The sequence below is a fragment of the Marmota monax genome, unplaced genomic scaffold (assembly GCF_021218885.2).
Source record: "Marmota monax isolate L192 unplaced genomic scaffold, Marmota_monax_Labrador192_F-V1.1 WCK01_AAM20220418_F8-fsc00311, whole genome shotgun sequence".
NCBI lineage: Eukaryota > Metazoa > Chordata > Mammalia > Rodentia > Sciuridae > Marmota > Marmota monax.
Genome location: NW_026694601.1, coordinates 756,319 through 783,881, shown reverse-complemented (window position 1 = coordinate 783,881; position 27,563 = coordinate 756,319). Strand labels below are relative to the sequence as shown.

General features: G+C 40.2%; 1 protein-coding gene across 8 annotated transcripts in view; it reads left to right on the top strand.

Moving 5' to 3' along the window:
- The window catches only part of Specc1 (sperm antigen with calponin homology and coiled-coil domains 1), a 287,982-nt gene that overhangs the window by 246,996 nt on the left and 13,423 nt on the right, over positions 1-27,563 (top strand). For 7 of the 8 annotated variants that reach the window (XM_058572014.1, XM_058572018.1, XM_058572013.1 and 4 more), the window contains 2 exons: positions 16,351-16,467; positions 26,630-26,689. In XM_058572014.1, coding sequence (XP_058427997.1) covers positions 16,351-16,467; positions 26,630-26,689 — 177 coding nt within the window. The remainder of the gene's footprint in view (positions 1-16,350; positions 16,468-26,629; positions 26,690-27,563) is intronic. The other variant, XM_058572015.1, reaches the window with a different exon arrangement.

Genomic DNA, 27,563 nt, shown 5'->3' with positions numbered 1-27,563 from the left:
AAAGGACTGGTGACAAGATATACACTCCCCAAGGGCATGCCCCCAGGGACCCACTCCTTCAACCAAGTCTCACTTGCCATAATCTCTACCACCTCCCAGTAGTCCATTCAGCTGTGAATTCATCAATGGGTTAATCCCTCCAAACATTGCTGCATTGAAGACCCTGTCTTTAGCACATGAGCCTTTGGGGGACAATCCAGATCCAAACCATAACATTGCCTTCTGTAGTAGGGTTGGTGACAGGATAAATTCTTTTTTTTTTTTTTTTTTTTTAAAGAGAGAGAGAGAGAATTTTTTAATATTTATTTTTTAGTTTTCGGTGGACACAACATCTTTATTTTATTTTTATGTGGTGCTGAGGATCGAACCCAGCGCCCCCCGCACATGCCAGGCGAGCGTGATACTGCTTGAGCCACATCCCCAGCCCAGGATAAATTGTTAGTCAAAGAAAATGTTGCCAGGTGCAGTGGCAAAAGCCTGTAATTCCAGCATCCCGGAAAGCTAAGGATCACAAATTCAAAGCCGGCCTCAGCAACTTAGCCAGACCTTGAGCAACTCAGTAAGACCCTGGCTCTGAATAAAATACAAAAACGGGCTGGGGATGTGGCTCAGTGGTTAAGCAACCTGAGTTCAATCCCCAGTATTTAAAAAAAAAAAAGGAAAATTTTTATATTTTACTTAAAAGATTCTGATGTTCAAAAACTGATTTATTATTATTATTATTATTATTTATTATCATCATCATCATCATCTTGGATGGCAGTTGGGAAATCTCTCATTTGAAAGTTCCAGGCAGATTTTGTATTCTCTAAAAGTGAAGACTTAAATTTCCCTTGGGACTAAGTGTTCTCTTGTTCCCAGGAACATCCTTGAAAGGACCTCTTAGTTGCTCAGTCATAAAGCTCTGGTCTTGAATGTCTGTTCCAGAGGCACCCTCTGGCCCCTGAGCCTCATTCAGGAGTGGAGCATGTCCCGTCACTGTGTGTCCCATTGATCTATTCAGTTCTGAGAGGTGCTTTGAGGTCTTTTAACTCTGATTGTGATTTTTTTTGTTGTTGTTAAAATCTTTGATTTCTAAGTTTTGACCTTAAACATTTTCAACCAAACTTAAAAGTTTGGTTGAAAAACTAGCTTTTATATCTTTTTAGTAGGCTTCACCTTTTATTTCAGTTAATCCTCTTGAGCTAGAAGTTTACATTTTATGATACCAAAGTCACTATTTCTGTTTATGTTTAGCTCTTATTTATGTGATATATTTTTACTTCTTTTATTTTCACCCTTTCTTAGTCACATGTTTTAGGTTTATCTTTGTTGTTGTTATTGTTACTATTTTTGTGGCACTGGAAATTGAATTCCAGGGACTTGCTTATACTCTGAGAGCACTGAACCACTGTACTACATATCCAGCCCAGATGTATTTCTTATAGTTAGTTTAGCCTTATAAGTAATCTGAAAGTTTAGATAATTCACATTTTCTTGTGGCTATTAGTATCTATTTTATCTTATTCCTTTTATCTTATCTTCATTTTTAGTATGCTTACTGGTTTCCTCTTTCTGATTTCTAGTCACCTGCCAGCTGCATGGAAAGATGTATGGATTTAAAAAGTGAAAAAGCAGAGGTGGTCTTGCCTGAGGAGCTGAGAGGCCTTGTGGGATAGTAGTGAGATTTAAAGCTGAAGTCAGTTTTTGCCAAATTTGTGCAGAGTAAACAGGTCTTTTCCAAGCAAACAAAAAACATATTTTTAAAACATAGTGCCACAAAGCTAAATTGCATTAATGAGAAAGAGTTTAGCTGGCCCCGTTGTGGTTGGAAGTCAAAATTGGAGGCAGAACCTAGGCTCAGTTGCTCTTGCCAGGGACACTTTCTGAGGCAGATGGAAGGAGAGCTCCATGAATGGGCCAGGTCAACAGGCAGTTGTCACCAGGTGTACTGGTACATTACTATGATGAAATAATGTGAGGGGGTAGGTATTTTATAAAGAAAAGAGGTTTATTTAGCTCATAGTTCTAGAAGCTCAGGGCATGGCACAAGCATCAGCCATATTGTCAACATACATTTCAAAAAGCTGAAAGAAAGGATTTTGAATGTTTCCATCTCAAAGAAATGATAAACATTTTAGGAGATAAATATGCTTATCCTAATTTGAACACATATAGTGTATACATGTAACTAAACAGCACATGGTACTCCCATAAATGTGTACATTTTTTTAACAATTAAAAGTAAATTTTTTAAAAATTACCACTGTACACATTTTTCATATGTATAGAAGTGTTGGATGTGGTGCCAACTTCAGGAAGTAAAAGTAAGATTTTCAAAACAAAATTAAAAAATGTTTCCTCCTACTAAGAAATAGATTGATTTAAAGTACCCTGGGTTTCTTTCCTCCTGTGGGCCATTTGTCCTAGGGCAGGGGTCTTCCTAGGGTCAAGTATGCTAGCAGCTGATATTGGTGCATGGTACCATCAAACACCAGTAGCCATTATCTTACCTTCAGGAACAAAAAGGAGGCTTTAATATTTGCTGCTGTTCCTTTTCCATCCCCCAGGAAAGCATGTAAGTCTGTTCAGATAATAACAGCACCAAGTGAATCTGCACTGAACATTTTTTCCACTTTCTTACTCATGAAATGCTCATTTTGGGAAAAAAAAGAACTCATCTAGACACAGTCTTAATGATTTCAGGGATTGAATTCGGTCTTCTGAGGATGGGAGATTGACATTGAGTTGAAGGTTATTTGTCAAATATAAATTAAACTTGGCCTTGGAATAGATTTTCTTAGACTTCTTCAGTTATGTGTAATTTTCTTAGTAAGCACATCCAAAAATATACAAGGACCACCTTTAAATTTTTTTTCTTACTAAAAATACTCAGTTTGGAGCTCTAGAGCATCATGATGTGAACAAAATCATGTTGTTTTCTAAAACTTACTGGCTTATTTAAGACATGTCTTTTCCTACAGAGTCTAATTCATTTGATTCTAGGGTCCTTAAAGGTTTTTAAGGCAAGGATGGCAGGTAGATTCCCAGCCATGTCTAAAATGTATATCCATTTTTAAGGACAGAGAAACTAAGGCATAAAGAGGTCAAGTAATTGCTCAGAGACCCACTAGTAAGTGACAGAACCAGTATTTACCTCTTGCTGTCTGGCTTCTTGATCTCTTCATTATAATTGTTTTCTATATGTAGTGAAAGGAACTCTCCCCATATATCTCGGTAAGGATAAAAAGCATGCTACCATTTGTATAAAATATTTCTACATACATACATACACACACGCATGCACATACACATATTTGTATAAATGCAGGCCAGCACTGTCTTTTAGAACTTTCAGAATGTTAAAGATCTATGCTATCCAATCCAGCAGCCACAGGCCACATAGTAACTATTGAGCACTTAAGAGATGGTTAATGGGACTGGGAAACTGAATATTTAATTGTATTTAATGTTAATTAGTGGCTGTTGTATAGGCTAGTTAAAAATAGAATATATGTGAAAGAAGGCAAAAGAAAAGATCATTGAATCTTGTGGTTTTCAAACTTCACTAGGGGGGAAAAAAACTTCTGCAGAAATTTACATGGAAGTACAGGTCCCATGACTAATCATTTCAAAACCATTGATATAATCCAGCGACCTCATTTGAGAGATGAGGAAACTATAGGCCAGAAAAGTTGAGTCATTTTCCTGAAGTCGATCACACAGCTGCTGTCCTGAGGGAGGGAGGAAGAGTTATGGAGCTGCTTGCAATTTGGGTTGGTTTCTTCTTTAGAGTAATTAGCGTTTTGGTGTTCCAAGGCTTAGTTAAATCTGATTATCATCTTAATAAAGACAGAGGAGAGCCCAGACTTTTGTCCCCTGGGTCTCAGAACCCTGTGGAAAATCCTACTAGCAACTTACTCATTCTTTGGAACCAGACCTCATCATGACTCCTCCAAATCCCAGACTTGTATGTTAAGTATGTCTTGTTTTGTTTTTGTTTTTTGGTACTGAGAATTGAACCCAGTAAAGAATTGAACTGTACCACTGAGCTATATTCCCAGCCCTCCCCCTTTTTTTTAGTTGTTGACGGACCTTTATTTTTTTTATTTATTTATATGTGGTGCTGAGAATGGAACCTAGTGCCTCACACGTGTGAGGCTCTGCCACTGAGCCACAACTCCAGCCCTGTATTTTTTTTTTTTATTTTGAGACAAGGTCTCACTAAGTTGCTTAGGGCTTCACTAAGTTGTTGAGGCTGGCCTTGAACTTGTGATTTTCCTGCCTTCATCTTCCAGGTCACTGGGATTATAGGCATGTGCTACTTTGCAGGTTCAAGTGTGTTTTGCCCTGTTTCAATCATGCATGTGGTGACCCATACTGGGCAGGGACCATGCTTCATTGTTTGTATATCCCTCAGCACCTTACAAGTAGAGAGGCTCAATAAGTTTGATAACTGTTGTTATGGACAAAAGGCTATAGATTTAAGTAGAGTTGAATCATTAGTGCATATGGCTCGTAATTAGGTTTCGTTAACATTTTCTTGGGGAACTGATGGATATAGATAAGCTCTCTGCTAGGAGAATTTAGAGTATAACGGTTGCTAACAGGTAAGTCAGCCTGAAAAGTGGGTGACTGGGTGATTCTAGGATGAGTAGAACCAGCAGAGCTCCCAATAACCATCCCTTTTTAGAAAAAATAAGAAGAAGAAGGAACTTAACAGAAAGATACTCAACTCTACAGAAAGGTAGAAGAGGAAAGTTGAAGAAAATTCCAAAAATGTTTTCTCCAGAGACCTGGAATATGGTCTGGACCTAGGGATTCCTAGCAGAGAATCAATCATTTGATTCTCAGGGTGAGAGGTACAGAAAAGATCTGCTCAAAGGACGCTATAGAACCAAAGTTGTGCTTAGTCATGATATTTCATCTTCCTTTGCCAATGTTGGCTATGTAGGGCCAGCCCCATCAGTTGGGCTTCTGGCAGGAATTGGGGTGGGGATACCAACATGGATGTGGACCCAGCCAAATGGGTCAATATTTATTGGACAGCAGGATCCAGAGTTTGCAGTTAAATTAGATCAAGTGGTCCATGCCATGGCATAAGTCTACAATCCTAGCTACTCGGGAGGCAAGAAGATTGCAAGTTCAAGGCCAACCTGGCAACTTAGCGAGACCCTGTTTCAAAATAAAAAAGGCTAGAGATGTATCTCAGTGGTAAAGCAACCCTGGGTTCATTTCTCAGTACATCAAAATAAATAGACAAACTAGACCAAGGGTCAGGATACCCAAACCAGAGAACCTCAGGGAGGAAATTGCAAAGGTGGAGGCTCTCAAGTGTTTAAGTGAAAAAGGAGGAAGCAAGAAAGATAAGAGCCCTGTCTGCATCCCTTTTCTATGCTGTAATTGAATGCTACATAATAGGTAATTTATTTGTAATAGAAGTTTATTTGGCTCACAGTTCTGGAAGCTGGAAAGTCTAAGAACATGGTACCAGCATCTGGCAAGGGCCTTCTTACTGTGTCACTCCATTCAGAAGGCAGAAGCGGGGAGGAAAGGAAAGAGATTCTCAGCTCCAGAAAAGAGGGAAAATCCTTTTCTCTGCCATTTTTGTTCTGATTCCCCAGCCAATTGGATGGTGCCTGCCCACACTGAGGGTGGGTCTTCTTCACTCACACAAGGTCTCTTCTAGAAACGCTGACAGAGGCACTCAAAAGCCATGCTTTACCAGTCCTCTAGATAGTTCTTCATCTAGTCAAGCTGACACCTATAGTTAATTAACCATCACAAGTCTCAGCCGCTCTTCTGGTGTGAAAAGCCTTCTTATTCTATTTCAGAAAGTAGCTGTGTGGTATCTGCCCAAACAGCTCTATTGATAGAGCAATCTCCTTGTCATTAGGAAGCTCTTATCCTCAAAGGAGTGTTTTTTTTTACAATCCCCATAACTTTTCCCTTTGACCTTGCCAGGTAAACCACAGAACAGTATTTCCTGAACTCACTAACCATGGCCTTCTTATCTATATTCCAAATCCTTAGTTCCTCCAGTTGGGTTTTAAAAAAAGAAAATGGGTAAAATCATAAAAAAAGTGGTCTTCCAAATTAACCTATAAATCGAATACAATTCTTATTAAAATCCCAACAGAATGTCTTTCTTCCTAAACTTAAAAAATAGTTAAATATTCACCTGGAAGAAAACAGGAAGAACAGCCAAGAAAGTGTTACAGAGAAAAATAAAGGCCAGTTTTCTCTTATTTACCGTGAGCTGTGGTAAATAAGGCCTCTACTTCAAAAACCCTTCTACCCACCTGAGATATTCCAGAAGGGAGAACACCAACAGGGGAAGCCATCATAACCTTGGTTCCTGAGACTCATGTTTAATAAGAATTGACCAGATTGATTAAACAGGTTCATTTTGGGGGTTTTGTTTTTATTTCTGTGGTACTAGGGGTCCTAGGGCCTCATGGGTAAGCCCTTTAATCCCGAGTTATGTCCCAAGCTCAGGTCCATGTTTTTTAAACTCCTTTTTTTTTTTCCTTTTTTTTTTACATTTATTTTTTTAGTCGCAGTTGGACACAATACCTTAATTAATTTATTTTTACGTGGTGCTGAGGATTGAACCCAGGGCCCCTCACGTGCTAGGTGAACACTCTACCGCTGAGCCACAACCCCAGCCCATAAACTCCTTTAAATACAACTTGTCAGACTTGATTTGGGAGAAAAAGTCCAAATATAAAATCTTAAATAGAGAAATAAGTGATTAAAGCAATATTATGAATAGGATCAAAAGTGGACAGAAATTCCAATGAAAACCCAAGTTATAAATGTATGATATGTCAAAATCATTGTATTGTCATGAGCAACTAATTAAAAAAAAAAAGAAAAGAAAAGAAAGAAAACCCAAGTTATCTGCTTTAGGGACAAAAGATTGGTTTCTACTATCACAGAGAGATGATTCTCTCCTTTGTAGCAGATGTCACAGAAGTGATGTGAAGTTGTTTTGCTTATCTACAACTGCAAAACAAACTCCCCCCAAACTTAGTAGATTAGAATAACAATAGTGTTGGGTCCCTCAGCTGCCACCACAAATCTGAAATTCAGGTGTGACTCCCCTCCGTTCCTTGAGGTCTAGAACCTTAAATGGCTAGAGGCTAGAATAGTTAGGGGCTGGCCAAGCTTTCTCCACAGATTTCTGCATACCTCAGAAGCTACAGAGGCCCCAGAGAGAGCATTCCAAGAGTTTTGGATAGAAATTCAAGGCTTTTTATGTTCTGGCTTTGGAAATCCCAATGTCACTTCTTCCACAGGCATGCTAAGTATGTATTCTACATTTGAGCTGTGGGCCCCATCCCCTCTAGTGTGTGTTGGGGGGAGGGGGCCAGAGGCTGGAGTTGAACCAAAGGCCTAGTGCATGCTAGGTTAAGTATCCCCAGACCTAGCAAGTTCTTAATTACATCTGCCTTCCCTCATCTATAACCGAGTCTTTTCTTCTTCCTCAAATTTTGAAAAAATACGGGTAAGAGGGCACTCCTCCACAATTTATTTGGCCCTAAATCCTATAATTAATAGGACTTTTATAAATTCATTACCTCGGAAATTATAAATTCATTACCACATTGGCCTATTTTGTCTATGTGTTTTGTTATTATTTTTAGTAGCGTGTATTATTTTTTTCTCACTGTAAAAATAATACATTGTCATTATAGAAAGATTGGAAATACACAAAAGATGAAGAAGAATCAAGTTAAATGCCATCTTATTTAATTTGATTTCTGTTTTTTGCCTATTGAAATATTTTTGGATCCTGAATCAATGAATTTGTTATTTATATCCTTCCCAAATTTCTTTAACCAAGTCAGTGAACACGTAGAAAACTATAGGACCAAGCCTCTAGGTTGGCATCTATCAAAATATTACCAAAAAGCAACAAACTATTGCATATAACAAACCCTCAAAAACCAGATAAGGCCCAGCAGGGTGGCGCATGCCTGTAATTCTAGCAGCTCCAGAAGCTGAGGCAGGAGGATCACAAGTTCAAAGGCAACCTAAGCAAAACCAAGGCACTAAGCAACTCAATGAGACCCTATCTCTAAGTAAAATACAAAATATTACTGGGGATGTGGCTCAGTAGTGGCTCAGTACCCCACCCCCCACCCACACACACCCCAGAGGGGGGAAAAAAAAAACAGATAAGATTTTTCCCATGAGCTTCACAGAAATTTCTGCTGATTAGGAAACTATATTATAGATTATTTTTTATAAAAAAATCTCAAAAAAATGTTTACTTAGCCTACTTCCATTAGGATATTTCTAATTCCCCATTCTGAACAATATTCTACACGTCTTTTCTAGTTTTTTTTTCATTCTAGTTATGTCTTTTCTAGAACAGATCTCCCCAGTGTGATACTACTGGGTCAAATAATTTCATTTAAAAAAAAAATACTTCCAGTTGTCTTCCTAAAATCCTATACCATTTTATATTTTCATCACCCAATATAAGAAGATTCATTTCCCCATATCTTCATTAACTCTATGAATTAGCAGTCTTTTTAATTTAAAAAAAATTAATTTTTTTTAGATGTTGATGAACCTTTATTTTATTTATATATTTATATGTGGCACTGAGAATTGAACCCAGTGCCTCACACATGATAGGCAAGCACTCTACCACGGAGCCCCAATCCCAGCCCAGTCTTTTTAGTTTTTAATGAGTGAAAATTTTGTTTCACCATTCTTATTTTCTGGTGAGACTGAAAATTTCTTTATAGGTTTCAGACTGTATTTCCTCTTTGATGCATCACTGGTTTATTCTTACAACCATTTTTACTTGCGTTCTCTCTTCCTTATTGCTTATAGGAATATATTATAAATATTCATCATTTGCACTCACTCATTCTCTCTATATATACGTACATATAGTTTTTAAATTTTGTCATATAGAAACTTCATTGTATAGTAGGATTTCTCAGCCCTGTCTTTTATGCTTTTTGAATTTTATGCTGTAGACAACTTTGTTTCCCTGAGATTATGAAACTATTCTTCTACATTTCCTTCTACTAATGTTACAATTTTGGTTTTTAAATGTATCCATCTAGAATTTACCTCTAGAGAACAAGCACAGGAATAATCTCCATGGGAAGAGAAACCCAAGGTGATGCCCTGGTCACCAGCCCTCCATTTGGACACAGTCTCCACATCACAGTACAGAGAGCTGGCAATGAATAGAACACAGTAGCTGAGAAGGCAGCAATCAGAGAAGGCACCTTGAACAGTTCATTCTATGGGATGGGATGGGATGCAGAAGGGAGGATGCTATATGGAGAGGGGGGGCCCAGAAGCCTTTGTACAGGTCACTACAAGTCCTTGGTAGAAGGCCACACTGTCCATGTATAAGGCAGGTCACTTGAGGTTGACCAGATGGCCTGGCCTGAAGCTGAAACATATTAAAATTCTATGGTACACACACCTGCCTGAGACAAAGGATGAGTGCTAAATACAAGTACAGGGAAGGAATAGGCTGCCTTTGTTGCAATTTTACATGAACCTTCTGATTAGTGTATATGCTCTGTATTCTGTCCCACCAAATCTTCAAAGTAAATTTGGGCCTTCCTGGTCTCTTACACATGCTGAACCTTAGTGAGAAATGATCATCTGTTATCCTCTGGGATCTATAAATTGTTACATTAAAAAACAAACAAAAGCATTATTTCACAGCTGCGACAATAAAGACCTACCAAGAAAAGCCCCAGAGCTATCCTGGGAGGAAGGATATTTAAGACACCCTCAGCCTGAGAGAGCTAATTTTTGCAGGAATTAACATACTACATTTTCTAATCCATTTCCTGCCTTTTTCCCAGAAGTTTTACTTTGCTGCTTTTTAATTGTTTTTAAACTTTGCTACTTAGTGCATACAGAGTCATTCCATTCATAGAAATGCAATGGAGGAAACCAGAGATCCTCAGAGAAGATGGAATGGTGGGAATAAAGTCACACAGCCACCAAATCCAACTGTGTATCCTCAGTAGAGTTGAGCACAAGAGTCATTTCAGTGTGTGTTCTGTGGCTTCTCTTTCCTATGATTAATTTTTTTTTTTCACTAAATATTGGGTTTCCAGGCAACAGAAGACAAATGAGATTAATCTTCTGGAAGCAAAATGCTCTAGGTTGTTAGGGTTTGCTTTGCTTCTGTTCCATGCATTAAGAGTACTGCCTTTCTGGGTACAGTGGTGCATGCGTGTAATCTCAGCGCTTGGGAGGCTGAGGCAGGAGGATCGAAAGTTCAAAGCCAACCTTAGCAAAAGCAAAGCACTAAGCAACTCAGTGAAACCCTGTCTTCAAATAAAATACAAAATAGGGCTAGGGATATGGCTCAGAGGTTGAGTGCCCCTGAGTTCAATCCTCAGTACCAAAAAAAAAAAAAAAAAAGTACAGCCTTTGCATTTCTGCATTCATCCTTCTGGAACTGTGATGACACCCAACCCACTCAAAAGGCAGTCTGGAATATTTGCTAAAGTTAGAGGTTGAACTTCTCATGTATGATTCAGTGTATTCATTCTCAACTGACTTTGTAGCACCAAAAGGGACAAAATTCTGTAATTTACAACATTTTCTTCTAAGTGCTCCTAGAAATGTAATTGTCAAATACGCTTGTAATGTTACCTCTTTTACATCTGAGACTTCAGTCAAAAAGACCAGACCAACCTAGGTGCAATGGTAACTCAGGAGGCTGAGACAGGAGGATTGCAAAGTTAGAGGCCAGCTGATCAACTTAATGAGACCCTGTCTCTAAATAAATAAATAAATAAAAAGGGCTAGGGATATAGCTCAGTGGCAAAGCATCTCTGGGTTCAACCTCTACCCCTACCATATTTGCATACAAATTGTATGGCACAGCCCCCATGAAGCCAGGGTCTTCAGAGACAACTCTTCTCTCTCCTGTTCATCCACTCCCATTCTTAGCCTGCTTGACCTTCCCTCTGTTCTGCTGGTAGGAGTCCTGCATACCACACAGCTTGCAGGGGTCTCTAGAAGGTCCACAAGGGAACCGTAATGTAAGCAGTGTGGCTCTTTCAGAGTGAAGTGAGGGAAGAGTGATGAAGCATACATTAACTCATCTATTTTCGTAATTCATCTTACATCTATGTTTAAGAAAAAAGAGAGAGAGAAAAGAAAATAACCAAATTGTGTCATACCACGTAAGCTAACTCCTCATTCACAAAAATATACCTGTGGCTCACAGAAATATGCCTCCATGTTTGGTAACGAAATCACTTGTAATAATGGCAACAAAAGCAACCGCCTGAGAAGTGCATGGTGCTTGCAGGTTGACAGCCATCTTCTCCTGAGATAAGAATGTATACACACAATTTGAGTTGTTCAGTGAGCCGTGTCAAGTACGGAATTGTTGACACTCTTGGCACTCAAATGCAATTAGAGACCATTTCAAGTGACGTTCAGGGAACAAGAATTGAGGTTGTTCCACTCTGTAATAAAAAGGGTAGGGTTTTTACTTGATGGTGTAATGTTCTTGGAATGAGTCTAATAATACAAATCATAGCTGATTATCCTCCATCTCTCTCTGCCAGTGTCAGAACAGTAAAAAGTCTTAAACATGGAGAATAGCTTACACATAAGAGAAACATTTCCTGACCCGGATGTGGGATTAGATTGCCTAAATTTGGAATTCCCATAATAATTCCCTATTTTAAAAGGTGGAATACTTCGCTTTTCTAATATGATTTCTGTGCACTCTTATTAATTTTTAAAAAAAATTTTTAGTTGTAGGTGGTGCTGAGGATTGAACCCAGCACCTCATACGTGCAAGGCAAGTTCTCTACCACTAAGCTACAGCCCCAGCCCATTATTTATTGTTGAAGTGTGTCTTACATTAAAATGTTTGTCTTTTCTCCTTTTTTCTTTTTTCTTTTTGGTGATCCTGGGCATGCAACCCGGGGCTTTACACATGATAGGCAAATGCTTTACCCTGAGCTACACCCCCAACCCTGGGTTTGATCCCTAGAACAATAAATAAATAAGTAGATAAAATATGTCTCAATCTTCCAGAGAGACCTGCAGGCTGTAATCTGTTCTGAAATATCCTGTGAATCTGAGCTGTCCTGAGGTGACAGGTGATTTTGTTTCATTTTTCAATCATGGATTTGATGTCATGAGATTTTAGTCTGAACCTTTTATTCATTTATAGTGATAGATCAATGATTATTCTTAACTGGGATTCTGTTTACTAATATATCAGATACTTTCTCAATTTTGTGAGATGGATGGCTTCATCACATCTTTGGATCCGTTTGGCCTCTCAAAATGCTTCTGAAGATTCTGCTGATGAAAGGAAATGGGGGGCTGGGGATATATAGCTCAGTTGGTAGAGTGCTTGCCTCACATGCACAAGGCCCTGGGTTCAATCCCCAGCACCACCGAAAAAAAAAGAAAAAGAAAAAAGAAAGGAAATGGTATTTCATATTGTTATCTTTTGAAAGAAAAAATTATAACAATTAGTTAGAAATCTAAATGGTTTTTGTCTCAGTTCATTGATCAGAACAGCTTTCATGCTACAAAACAAGAGTGAGAGCTCCTGCTGACAAAATGGTGGGTTTTTGTAAGGTGGAAACAAGAAAACAGTATAAACAAAAAACACATATTAACATCATGTTGCTTGTAAAGAGGAAAGCGGAAGGTGATTTCCTTCTTCTGACTCAAGTAGATTAGAATCTCCTATTTTCAGGGAAAATGTCTGTGTCTTGGAATGTTTCCTTGAGGTTTCAGTTTGATGATGGATTATTTAGCATGTGTGACCCCATTTTGGTTTATCTGATCCACTGGGGCCTAGTATAAGGGCTGGGGTCCAAATCAATGGCCCCTGTAACAATATGATAATTGACACAAGACACATGTCTATTAAATGTTCTCATGTTTTAGGAAGGGAAAGATTTAGCAGCTGGGCACAGTGGCACACACCCATATTCCCCAGCAGCTCAAGAGGCTGAGGCAGAAGGATCAGAAGTTCAAAGCCAGCCTCAGCAACTTAGTGAGACCCTCTCTAAATAAAATATGCAAAAGGGCTCAGGATGTGGCTCAGTTATTAAGTGCCCCGGGGTTCAATTCCCAGTAACCCCCCTCCCCCCCAAAAAAAAAAAAGATTTAGCAAATTTTAAAAGTTTTAAATATAAAATAAACTGGAGGAGGAAGGGAGAATCTGGCCCATTTGGGACATATAAGTTCCTCAGTGTGGTAACATTCACTAGTGCTAGAAGAGTGATGCTGTTTACCCTAGAGCCTGTTCCTTGTGATCAATAGCCTGGTGACAGAAAATGTGGTTCTAGTTTACTAACTTACAAGAGTAATGGAGTCAAAGTTCCATCCTTGACTCCCTCTAGAATCTGCTTTCTCTCGCCTTAGCATTTCTGTTTATTCTTGTCCTAGATGTGAATCCAGGAATTGTAGGGTCTGCTTCCAGCACTGCAGATGGTGTTGAATTCTATGCTCAGTTCATCCTACCTCAACACCCACCCACCCCCAACTTCTTCCTTCCCTGGGTAACAGTGTCCCACAGAAAACAATACATGTGCTTTGTAGTCACATGGAACTGGCCTTTGTAGTCACATAGAACTGAACCTTGACTCTGGCACTAATATTTCTTTTTGCTGCAGCTTTCTTGTCCATAATATGGGCATAACCCGACTAACCATGTACGGCAGTTCTGCAAATTAAATGACAAAGTACACAGTGGCAGGCACATTGTAGGCATTTGACAAATATCACTACTCTTACCACCCCCAGCATTTTTGGAGCTTGAAACTTAAAGGACCTTCATCTTGACCACTGAGCATTCAACTTCCGGTTTAAAATGTGGCCTTCTGTTGGAAATGAAATGATCTAGGTCTGTGTTGCCTTGCAGAAGGAACACTTGCAGGCCCTCCGCGGTGCTTGCTTCTGTTTACAAAGAAACTATAGGGGCCATCATAAATAAGAGGCATAAGCATGTGGCCTCTGGAAGTACATCCTGGCTTTCCCTCCTCCAAGTCACAGCCATATGAGAGGTTAGTTGGAGATGGGGTCTCAGGCAACCTGTGTGTGGCAAAGAAAGAAAGGAAAGGAATTTGATTTTTGGTAAGAGCCATTCCCCAAGGTTGACCTTGTCCTTCCCCCTTAAGTTCCCCTTTCCAGAGTAATGTGTAGTTTGAATGCTTAAATCTAAGCAGGTGAAATAGGTCATTTCCCCCAACCCCCTGGCCCATTTTTTCCCCCTCTGTTCTTTAAACATATAAATCTCTTCTGAAAGTACAAAGCCAAAGCATTTATTTATTTAGTCTGTAAGTATCCGGTTCTTGCCAGGTAACTACTGAACCAAAAGAGGTTTTAGAGCCAAATAATTCCAGTGATCAGCTTCTCGGAGGGCCATTACAGTCAAACTGAAAATGGATACAGGGCCCTCTTGCAACAGTGGCATTCTCAGACTTTTATGTAACACTGATGCTTAGCAACTATTACAAGTTAATTGTGCTTCAGTCATGAAAATCCAAATAGAGAGGTATTATCACGGTGGTGTGTTGTTTTCAACCAAATGTCCTTCCCTGGGTGAATGCAATTGCAAAGTAGACCCAAGATAGCCTGTGTGTTGGGATAAAGGTCTAGGGCCCACCAGAATCATCTTGGACTTTGGCTAAAGGCAAGAGGAGGTTTGATAGAAAGGCGGAGGTGTGGGTTCTTGGTGTCTGTGCCCTTCAGGAAAGGCTCATGTGTGACATGTCATATCACCTCTTCTGTCTCAATTTCATTACTCACCAATGAGGTATTTGACCAACTTTGTGGCTAAGGGCGAGGCTAGCTCAAACTAATACTGGAAAAATCTAGATAAAAACCCAAATGGGGGTCGGGGTTATGGCTCAGTGGTAGAGTGCTTGCCTAGCATGCATAAGGCACTGGGTTTGATCCCCGGCACCACATAAAAATATAAACCCATAAAATAAAGGTATTACAAAAAAAAACACAAATGAGATCGTAGATCATCTGCTTCCAAGGAAACTTCACAGGAAACATTCTGCTGTATTTTATTATTCATTTCCACCTATGTATATTCTCTAAAACTTCTCTACACACTTTGAGAAGAATTCCATGAAGGTCTTCCTTCCCTATTCCAACTTAACTTCATGCCATTTTTTATTCTCTCTTCCTGTTCTTTTAAACTGCCAGTTGCCTCTGATAGATAGAAACACTCTAAAAAAAAGAAAAGAAAAAAACACCAGGGCAGTCAGAGAGTTGACTGGTTGTAGTTACGTTTGGCTGTTTGGGCAAAGGGAAGGAGGGGCTGTCAGCATCCACTCCATTAGAAGGAGCCAGCAACCATCACCCCTCTTCAAAATCTTTGCCAGCTTTCTTGACTCCCCTTTTTCCCAGGACTGGGTGCTCAAGCCCCAGCAACTGTGAAGAGATTGCAAGGAGTCCTACACTGGCCCAATTCCTTTTATCACCTTCAGGCTGCTCAGAACACAGACATAAAACCCAAGCCTCAAGTGGGCCCCACTTCTGCAATCCCTTGCAGGCCCCCCTTGTGAGCTATTTCAATATATTTGAGTAGCCACTGCACTGAACCACATAAACATGAAAGCATTCACAGGCCTTAGAACCTGACATTGCATCTGGGTAAGCTTTGTGGAAATCAGGGAAGGAAACCCTGTAAGAATAAGCAGGGAAGGTCTGAAGATCTGCAAGGCGGAGGTACCCTGGAGCTGCAAGCCTAGGCCACCTGCCTAGGAGGCTTTTTAAAGTTAGATTTTAGCTTCTTTATAACTGTGAACCAGACAGCCACCAGGAGCCCCGCCTGTGCTGAAGGTGGAGTCCCATTTTCCCCATGTGATCCCCACTGTTTGGTGTGCTCCTAGAGGGACAGTGGAGCCTGAAGGTTTCTCTCCCCACTGAGGAGGTCTCCAGGTGAGGAAGCAGGACAAGCTGCCAGACCAGTCACTCAGGACTTTATGACCTTTTTGTTCATCTTGAACTGCTTGTTGCTGATTATGTTATACATGATGTTGATGATGTTGATGATGATTCTCTCTTGGCTAAATATATTTGGGAAGTACTGAGATATACAAAGCAACTCAGTGGGAAGACTCCTGCAGGAGGCAACCGGAATTTCCTGTTGTTTTGAGTATTTACACCTTCTTTTCCTACTATCCTGGAAAAGAATTGGGACCATACCAAGCCTTTCCAGGTGCCAAAATCAAATGTACTCCCAGCAGTTTGGGGTAGTTCATTCCTATGTTGCCTTTCCCAAAACCCAAAGTTAGAGTCCTAACCGAACAGTCTCCTTGTATTGACATTGCTCAGTTTAGGGGTTTAATACTGCTTTTTTCCCTGCTGCAGAACATTGACATCACCAATTTCAGCAGCAGCTGGAGTGATGGCCTGGCCTTCTGTGCTCTGCTCCACACCTACTTGCCTGCCCACATCCCGTACCATGAGCTGAACAGTCAAGAAAAAGTAAGTCACTGCTCAGTCATCCTTTTCTCTTCTAGAACTACAGGGGGTATTCCTAGTTATGTTGATATATCCCATTGGGGGTTGTTTATAGAGTTGAAAGAGATGTTAGGATATTGATACCAGGGACAGATAACTACTGAATGCATGATTATTCTATGAAGTCTCCTTAGCAGATACTTCTCAGCTTCCCTTCTCAATACTTACCCCTTACACAGTGAAGGCCAGTTACTGTGACTACTGAGAAATTCTTATTACACACCATCCAGAGAAAACCCAATGGAATTTCACCTTCATGGTTTTAAAACGTTAACCAGCATTTTTCAAAGTCTATTCCAAGGCTAGTGGTTTAAACTCCATGGAAGAACATCATATTTCACTGCATAATTGTCACAGATATTTATGCCTTTTTTTCTGCAAAAAAAAAAAGAGTATAACCACTATGTGAAGCTAAAAACATTGTGCCAGTATTACTTAAAAATCATTTATTATTAAACTACCTCTGACACAAGATTAGGATGCATGAGATACTTTTCAATGCAGTGAAATACTGCATCTGACTGTCATGCGCAAGCTTTGATCCCCAATGCTGCAAAAACAAAAAGCAAAGCAAAGTTTATTCCAAAGAACCAGCAAACGCCAAAAAGGAAATGGTATGTTATGTCATATTTTTGGAATTTTCATATGACTTTGTTTAACTCAACATATATTAGACCCACAGAACCTTTTCTTTTGTTTTGTTTTTAGTTCTGCTATAATCGTCCATAACAAGGATTAGCAGACTTGTCTGTTAGGAACCAAATAGCTTTATGAGTCATTTGGTATGTTAGTCAATTTTTTGTCACTGCAACAAAATAACTGAGAAAAGCAACTTAAAGAAGGAAGGATTTATTTTGGCTCACAGTGTCAGAGGTTTCAGTTCATAGTCTGCTGGCTCCATTGCTCTGGGCCTGAGGTGAGGTGGGACATCACAATAAAAAGTCACAGTGTAGAAAAGTTGCTTACCTTAGAGAGCGGGGAGGCCAGAGACCAATATGCCCCTCTAGAGCATTCCCCCAGTGACATACTACCTCCTCCCACTAGGCTCCTAAAGTCTCCACCCCCTCCCAGTAATGCCCTCAGCGATGAACCCATCACAGATTGATCTACTGATGAGAGCAGAGCCCACTTCTCACCTTTGAACTTTGTTCCATTGAGTACCAAGCCTTCAACACATGAGCCTCTGGGGGACATTTCGCATTCAAACCATAATGGTCTTTGTCATAACGATGCAACCTTATCATTAAGCTGAAGTGGCCCTTGACAGTATGTAACTGTGTGGCCGTGGCTGTTGAATTCAGTGCAGAGGCAGTAGCTTGTCAACCTCTGACCTCGTACAACCTACAAAATCATATTCCACAGAGTGTGCTTTAGAAAACACCGTGCCTGGGTCCTGCACTCTTTCACTCAGAAAGTATCTCTTGCCAAGCTTGGTGCACAGTCATAAAGACAACAGTGACCAACACAGGCTTGTTCTGTGCCCTCATAAGATAAACAGAAGATAAACACAACTTTTACAAGTTGTGAAAAAGCCAAGAGAAAAACAGTTCTGTGAGAGCAGTCAGTGGGGATCTCATCTGAGCAACATCCCACTCCTGGCAATCCTATTAGATCAGGAAGACTGAGACAGTCTTTCTGAGGAGATGGTACTCAAGCTGATTTATGAAGAACAGATGTGAAGGAGAGCCGTGCAAAGCTCTAGGGGAGCCCTTCCGGCTCATGGAACAACTAAGAAGGGAACGCTGGGGTGCTGTCAAGGATATGGAAGGAAGCATTGACTGGATCCCAGGGGGCAGGAAGAGTGGCTTCTGGAGATGCCAGGCATCAGGCAGAGGAGGCCAAATCCCACAGAGCTTCTGCAGGTGACTGGTGAGAAGTTTGTTCGTTACTCTGTGTATAGTGGGAAGCCATTGAAGGATTCTAAACAGTGGAGAGGCATGATTGGTGTTTATAAAAGAGCTCTCTGACTTTTATGTGAAAGATTGCATTGGAAGGAGAACAAGAATGAAGAAGGAGCTATTGTAGGAGTCATCCGGAGAATTCGTTTTCCTTGACCTCACCCACTAACTGAGACTGTAGTGGTAGTGCAGATAGAAAGATGTAGAAGCGCTCAAAATATGTCTTAGATACAGAATCACCTGGACTTAGCCACAGGTTGGTTGTAGGAAAGAGAAGAGGAAGGAGTCAAAGATAACTCCTTGATATCCAGTTTGACAAAACCATTTTTCAGGGTGGGAAATGCATAGAGAGGTTTTAACCCATATCAGGAGTCAAATGGACATACCATGCATAGCCAAGTTGACATATAAAATTAACCATCATAGAGCATATTAAAATTTTAGAGCACTTTTATGTGGGGGCTTTGTCTATTATCTATAAAGCAGGATGGACAGAATTATTGAACATTTTGAAGGAAAAAAGGTTTTGTTTCTAATTCTGTTAAAGTCTGAGATGTCAGAAATATGTAGGTACTAGTGTCAGAAAAGGAACTGGATAGCAAGTCTGGAGTTCAGATGGGAAGTCAGAGCTGGAAATAACGATCTGGGGTCATCAGTGAAGATGAGTGCTGTGTAGTAGAATAATATCTGCACTGTCCAATATGGCAGCCATCAACCACAAAGGCTGTAGAGCACATGAACTATTACTAGTATGACTAGTTAATTTCAATTTAAATAGCCACATGTCACAAGTGGCTACTGTATTGGACAGGGTACATATGATATTTAAAGCTATGGGCCTAGAGATCATCCAGTCACTATGTCTTAAGGGAAATTGTCTTGGTTTTTTATTGCTGTAATACAATACCTGAGGCAGAGTACTTTATAAAGAAAAGAGGTTTATCTGGGCACAGTGGCTCACACCTGTAATCCCAGCCACTGGGAGGCTGAGACAGGAGGATCATGAGTTCAAAACCAGTCTCAGCAACAGCAAGGCGCTAAGCAACTCAGTAAGACCTTGTCTCTAATAAAATTCAAAATAGGGATGAGGATGTGGCTCAGTGGTTGAGTGCCCCTGGGTTCAATCCCCGGTACAAAAAAAAAAAAAAAGGTTTAATTCACGGTTTAGGAGATTGAAAGGCCAAGACTGGGTGTCCCATCTGTTCAGCCTCTGAGAAAGACCTAGGGGCAGATGGCATCACATGGTGGGAGCATGTGCAGAAGAGATCAATGAGTGAGACAAGAAGCCAGCGATGCTGGGCTGCTCTTTTTATTGCAACTTGCCCTTGTAGGAACCGGTCATGCTCCATGAGCACGACTTTAATTACTTCTGAGGTTGACGTGTAGTGATTTAATCATCTCCCATTACCCCCTGTGTCTTAAAGGTTCCACCACCCAATACCACACTGGGCCAGCTGTCCTTCACGTGAACATTGGAGGGCACATTCAAGCCACATCAAACAGATAACCACAGCAGAAGTGTAGAAAGATGAGAACTCCGATGTTTGTGCTATAGGTAGAGGGAGATGACCCAGCAGAGGGAAGGGGAGGGAGCAGCCAGACAGTCGGAGTGGAGTTGGGGCCAGAAGGTTCACAGAGGCCAAGGCATCTGGCATAGCCTCACAAGCAAAGCCTGCATCTGACCATGATCTGGGTGTCCATCCTCCGCACCCTCTTAATTTTTCAGCCCTTTCCTTTCCACTGATCACAGAAACAGTCAAGGAAATAGTGGGCATAGAACAACGGAAAGTGATTAAGGCCTTCCTTAAACTGTAGGGAGTGTGAGCTTGAGCACTTGCATACCCCCAACAAGCCTGTGTCTTTGGGAAGTTGGGCTGCAGTAAGCAGACTTGACTTTTATGTCTTTGAATCTAATTCAGGTCTGGTTGGAAATAATGGGCCTGCGAGTATTCACTTTCACACTTCAAGTCATGAGCATTGCTTCCTGGTGTCCGAAACCTCTTTGTTTCATTCTGGATCCCTGATATTCCCCTACTGGGACATGACCTCTGTGCCCAATGGCCTCTCACAGCCTGGAGACATGCAGTAGGGCAGGCAGACATTGATGTTCTTCCTTCTGTTGCTCTGACAGGACAGAGGCCCCTGTTTTCTACATCAAAAACTCATGGTCTTTCATGGGTCTTTTACAGGGTTGTACTCCTTTTCCCAGATCTATCTGCTATCCTCAGGGAATAGCCACTGGTGAAAGACCATGGGTCTTTGATGTGGTTCAGGAGTTAGCTCCAGAGACCTGACACAATTTAAGATCTGTTTGGGTTCACGTCCTCTCTATCAACTGGAGTTGGGTTTGTGTCCCACCACCTAAGTCTCAGTTACCACCTGCCCACCATTCCTTGAAGAAACATCTGGCTTCCTATTTTCTAAACACCCCCATCCTGGCTGCCCTCCAAGTACAGTAATTGCAGCAGCCACGTTCGTTTGGGGCTACTTGAGGTGTGTCGAGCGTGCCCTGGGGGTGAGAGGCCAGATTCCTTATGGTTATGGAAAAGCATTTTCAGGATGTGTTAACTTAAGCAGATTAATACAGTGTAAAACTGAGCACATGTGTGAAACCCAGTGTGGAGGGAATCTTACCAGAGGAGAGAGGGTATAAACAGGAGAGTTTTCCCAAAATGGGTTTTTCAGGGCTGGGGCCTTCCAGGAAACTGAGGTTCCCCTTCACAATCCCCCCAATCAAATCAGAAAGATTTCAGACATATTACTCAGAAATTCTAACAGGCATAAGATTATTAGAAGGAGTAGGAAAGGGGGGGAAGGGGACACTCTAAAAGAGAAAAGTAGGTCGTTTTGGGAGGGGGACAGCATGTCTCTATTGCACTCCAGTTTAATTGGGGGTCCCAGGAAAGTTTCCAGAGAGTCTCACTCAGGTTCACCTCTTGACTTTTGATTGACAGCAGACTTTCAAGTCCCCCAACCCCATGACAACTGTAGGGGGACTTTGGCCCGTGCTGACCAGTTCTAACTGAACCTGTTCTTATAGACTTTATGGTTGGGGGAATTAACTTTATCTCCCTGAATCCTGGGATCTGGTCTGTGTAAGGGTCACAGAAGGTCCCCCCCTGTTCTGGGTAATTTGTGTTCTTCTTATCAGCATTATTTTGGGCCTGCATTTCTCTAGCAGATAACAGGCAGCTTGCTGAGGAATGTAACATGTCCTGTGGACTGAAGCCAGGCAGGGCTGCAGGTAAATTGCTTTTTAGAAGTAAAAGCATGTGGAGGTCAGCACAGTGTGCCCAGTTTATAGAATTATTCCTTCAGCCTCATGTTCCCACCACTCATGTCAGACTGTCCCCTATCAAGGGCATATTTGAAGTGGGTTTCTATGGAAACAAGTTGACTTGAATGAAACACAGACCTTAGGATGACTGAACATCATCCAGACTCTAGCCTGCAGCCTTGTTCTGGCAAGCCTCAGTGTTGGGGTTTTGTTTTTTTAGAGGGTCTTTTAGAGTACATAGACATCAAAAAGGGCACTAAGAGAAGGCTGGGGTAGGGCTCAGTGGTAGAGCACTTGCCTATCACTCGTGAGGCACTGGGTTTGATCCTCAGCACCACATGCAAAAATAAATAAAATAATTATGTCCATCTACAACTAAAAATATTTTTTAAAAGGGGGCATAAAAAGAGGCCTTATAATATCTGTGAAAGTCTATTAAAATTGTGATCTATAGATTATAGGATATAGGAACTGGAGGTGTAGCTCAGTGGTAGAGAACTGAGAACCAAAATAACTAAGTAAATGAGTAAATAATCTTTTTTAAAATGAAACTTTATGATATAGCTATTGATTATCCCAGAAGTTTCTGAAATCATGAGCTGCTCCCATATGGATGAAAGTAATTAAAGCAAGTAAGGTTGACACCGGTTTTAAATAGGGAATTTCTGATAAAACTAACAAGGATGTCTTCTGTGACATTAAAAGGATATGCAGTCACAGGGCATGAGTTATAGTCAGGTGATTGAATGGAGTATGCTTATTTTAAGATCTGAAATGAAATATGAATGTGAGAGGAGAATTTCTAGAATTGGCATCATTTCTCCCTTCAGTTTCAGGAGAGGTATTCCAACAGCTCAACCCCCGCTAGCCAGGCTGGTGACAGTTATACTATAGGTTGAGGATTTAGACTGTCTTGGAACTGGAAGGTCTCAGGCCTACCTACACCTTCTTCCCCAGGGCAGACACTGCAGGACAGCCTCACACTGTCCCCACTTGGTTGGCAGAGGCCCAACTGAAGCTCACATCTTGTAGACAAATGAGTTCCCACCCCCAGCTTCTTTAGAGGGCTTACCTTTAGCTGGGAATGGTAATCCCAGTGTCATGGGAGGCTGAGATGGCAGGATCGCAAGTTCAAAGCCAGCCTCAGCCTTGGCGAGGCATTAAACAACTCAGTGAGACCTTATCTCTAAATAAAATATGAAATAGGGCTGGAGCTGGGCTCAGTAGTAGAGTGCTTGCCTAGCATGCATGAGTCACTGGGTTCGATCCTCAGCACCACATAAAAAACAAAATAAAGATATTGTGTCTACCTATAAGTAAAATAAACAAATAAATAAGAGAAATCGGGCTGGGGATGTGACTTCAGTGGTTGAGCACCCCTGAGTTCAATCCCTGATACCCCCCAAAAATAAAAAATAAACTCTTTCCTCCTGTCAGAAGCTGCTACACAGTGCCTGTGACAACGTTCCAGTGAAAGAGTACTAGGATAGTGATGCCTGGTCATTCAAGTCAGAGCATTTGAGAAAATTTTACAGTATGGACTATTCTGTCATAACTGCAAAGAAACACAATTGGTTTTATGTAAATCACACTAGAGGGCCTTGAGAGTTCCCTATAAAATCTTTACTTAGAAATGCCTTCATGGGCTGGGGATATGGCTCAAGCGGTAGCACGCTCGCCTGGCATGCGTGCGGCCCGGGTTCGATCCTCAGCACCACATACAAACAAAGATGTTGTGTCCGCCGAAAACTAAAAAATAAATATTTAAAAAAAAAAAAAAAGAAAGAAATGCCTTCACCTAGCTGGGCACCATGGCGCATGCCTGTAATCCTAGTGGCTCAGGAGGATCATGAGTTCAAAGCCAGCCTTAGCAACTTATCAAGGCACTAAGCAACTCAGTGAAACCCTGTTGTTAAATAAAATACAAAAAAGGGCTGGAGATGTGGCTCACTGGTTAAGTGCCCTTCAGTTCAATCCCCAGTACTAAACCTAAAAAAAAAAAGAAAAAGAAAAATAGAAATGCCTTCATTTTAGATCTTACTATTAATCCAAGAATACAGATAAAAAATAAAATATCTTATTTAAGTCTGACACATTTGACAGAGCCTTTTGGAAGTCCTAATATTCTGTCCAGGTAAGGGTACCAAAAATGGGCACTACTGCTAGAAAGGAAATTGGTATAACCTTTTGGAAAGCAATTTGAAAGTACATCTCAAAAGCCATAAAAATGTTTGTATCTTGACTTCCAGGAGTGATGATCACCTAAAAACAGGCTTACAGAGTCCCTTATTATTCTAACCCAAAGAACTTTACAATAAGAAAAAGGCGTCATTAGCACCAACATAGGAGAGTGCTTTGGGCTGCATTGAATATGGAAACCAATGCACAGTGCTCCAACTCAGTAGAACAGTGTTATGGAAGCAAGTGCGAGATTTACAGACGAACTGATTAATACCTCTTAATTTCAAGGAAAAAAGTTGGAATCTTAGGCCAGAACACAGTTTCTCAAAACCTCAACCACCAGCTGGAAGAAACATATAGCCACATCTTTCTGGGTCTTCTCTCTCACTGGGTTTCTCAGAGTTGGTTTTACTGTCAGGGCAAACCCTTTAGTCTCAGACAGAGTGAAAGCTATGGGGGAAATGGAATAGAGTATAAAATTCTGTATAAAATCTTTTTTTCCTCCAGTGCTAGGGATAGAACTCAAGGGTTCTTTACCACTGAGCTATATCCTCAGCCCTTTTTATTTTATCTTGAGTCAGGGACTTGTTATGATGCTCAGGCTGGCTTTTAACTCCTAGACTGAGCCATCTTTCTACTTTAGCCTCCCAAGTACATGGGACTGTGGGTGTGTACTACCAAATGTGGTTATGTATAATACCTACGTATATAAAATTATGAATTTTTACCAACCAGGCATAGTCACACATGCCTGTAATCCTCGCCACATGGAAGGCTGAAGTAGGAGGATTATAAATTTGAGGCCAGCCTCAGCAACTTAATGAGACCAAGTCTCTAAAATAAAAAGGACTGAAGACATAGCTTAGTGTTAGAATGCTTGCCTACCACATGTGAACTCTTAGGTTCAATCCCTAACACTGCAAAAAACAAAAGAACATGAATAGGTAGTGGAACATTTTTCTCTCAATAATATTTAATTCACCAATTTTAAATTTTAATAAATCCTAATGGCTTTAAAATGAATTATGACCAAATTAAAAACATGACCAAATGATTCTTAAGTTCATCTCTCCAAAGAAACATTAAAGAATAGCCAGAAAGAGTTTCAGGAGTGGAGCAGCACTATTACTTTTCTAAAGAAAAATTATTTTCAATGTCTAATTTTCTGTCCAGTCAAACTGTTTAACCAAGTGTGATGGTAGAAGAGACTTTGTTTTGACCTAGCTACCCCACTCCTTGGTCTATACCCAAAGGACTTAAAATCAACATACTATAGTAACACAGTCATATCAATGTTCATAGCAGCTCAATTCACAGTAACTAAATTGTGGAAGCAACCTAGATGCCCTTCCATAGGTGAATGGATAAAGAAACTGTGGCATATATACACAATGGAATATTACTCCGCATTAAAAGAGAATAAAATCATGGCATTTGCAGGTAAATGGATGGAGTTGGAGAATATCATGGTAAGCGAAGTAAGCCAATCCCAAAAAATAAACAAAGGCCAAATGTTCTCTCTGATAAGTGGATGCTGATCCATGGTTGGGGTGGCATGTGTGGAGGAATTTTGATTGGGCAAAGGGTGGGGATGAGGAGGATGCATGGGGGCAGGAAAGATGGTGGAATGAGATGGACATCATTGCCCTAAGTACATGTATGACTACACATATTGTGCAATGCTACACCGTGTATAACCAGAGAAATGAAAAATTGTGTGTAATTGTGTACAATGAATCAAAATGCATTCTGCTGTCATATATACCTAATTAAAATAAATAAATAAAAAGAATATAGATATTGTCACATGTGATTACATCCAGAAAATGTTTTTCCCCCACATTCTTACCTTAGAAGAAAACCTAAGAATGTACTCTAGTAAGACTGGGGTATAATCCAAAAATTCATACGAGGTTCTAGAGGGCTCTGGGCTAAAGGATTTTGTTGAATGGTATGTTTAAGAGCTTGAGTGTATGAAAAAAGAGAAAATGAGAAGCTATGCAGAGAAGTCACAGTCCATGAGGCAGTACCTCCATGTTAGAATGGAAAATTTGGGCCACAGGAGAATATTGTAAACTTTAAGCTTTCATTAAAATGAGTAAGAAGCCAGATGATAAAAGAGACACGAAGTTCTTCTCCCACTAAGAAAAGTCTAAATAAGCAGAAACTATAGGGAAAAAAACACTTTTGAAGAAAGATCCAAATCTGGAGCAGACTAAAATGAGGTATGATTTGATCAGTGGGTAGAGTAATAAAGAAGAGAATCCTCTTGAAACAAATGTGTTGTTGTTGTTGTTCTGGGGATTGAATCCAGAGGCACTTTACCACTGATTTACATATAAAGTCCTTTTTTTTTTTAATTTTTAATTTTGAAACAGATTCTCCCTAAGTTGCTGAGGGTCTCCCTAAGTTACCAGAGCTGTGCTTGAACTTGAGATCCTCCTGCCTGAGCCTTCTGAGTTAATGGGATTACAGGCATGTGCCACTGCACCCAACTTGAAACCATTTATTGAGTGGCAGAGGATCATGACTTTGGAACTATGGATCTTTGATAGATGACAATAATGTTGTTTTCAATGTAATTATAATAAGTTAATCCTCAAACTGAGACATTGATTGCATATTTAATTAATCTATAGGGGATTGTCAACTGATGTTCTCTTTTAGCAAAAACTACTTTTTTTAAAAAGATGATGATTTTATCCTCTTTGTCTTTCTTTATTTTTTTTTTTTTTATTTTTTTTTTTTCCTCTTTGTCTTTCTAACCTAGAAGAAGAATCTCTTATTGGCATTTGAAGCAGCTGAAAGTGTAGGAATCAAACCCAGCTTGGTAAGTATCCTATTTTGTATCCTTTTTATATTTTATTCTATATATATGAGAAAGAATTTTATGCCATCTACTAGACAGTTTCTTATAAAACACCAAAATCTATTTGCAGATCTGTTACTCATGATCCCTGTACAAATTTATCCAGTTTGTCTGATCACAAATGATTTAGTGTTTTTTCAATTAAGATTTCACTGGATAAATTTCAGTTCTGGAAATACAGTGGGCTAAATTATCATTAAAGCCCACAAATCATCTAGAAATCCCAATAAAATATCATTTTTTAAAATGTCAATACATGGTCGAGGTTGTGGCTCAGCGGCAGAGCGCTTACCTAGCACATGCAAGGCACTGGGTTCGATCCTCAGCGTCACATAAAATAAGTAAAATAAAGGTATCGTGTCCAACTATAGCTAAAAAACTTTTTTAAATAAATAAAGTGTCGATGCATTCAACCAGAGACACAAAAAACTGTGCTCTGTTTGTGTATACAAATTGAACTGCATTCTGCTTTCATATATATCTAATTAGAATAAATAAAATTGTAAAAAAATGTTTAAATGTCAATATATAATCAAGCTTTTGGAAAAAAATAGAAAATAAACAGATGCCTGAAATTTAGAAAATAAAAACCAAACCATAAGGCATGACCTGAGATCATGGCAACCCTAGGGGGCAGAGATGGGGCTGGTGATATAGGGCTTATAATAAGTAGATACTCATAAACCCTAGTGGCTGCAGGCTTTATTTAATCACAGGAACAAGAGATAAGAATCTAAGCTCCCTTAAACAAAGCACTAGTACTGAGATCCCCACATGAAACCAGGGCTCACAGTGTACTCTTCCTCTTAGTGAAAGGATTTTAAAATCTTGAGAT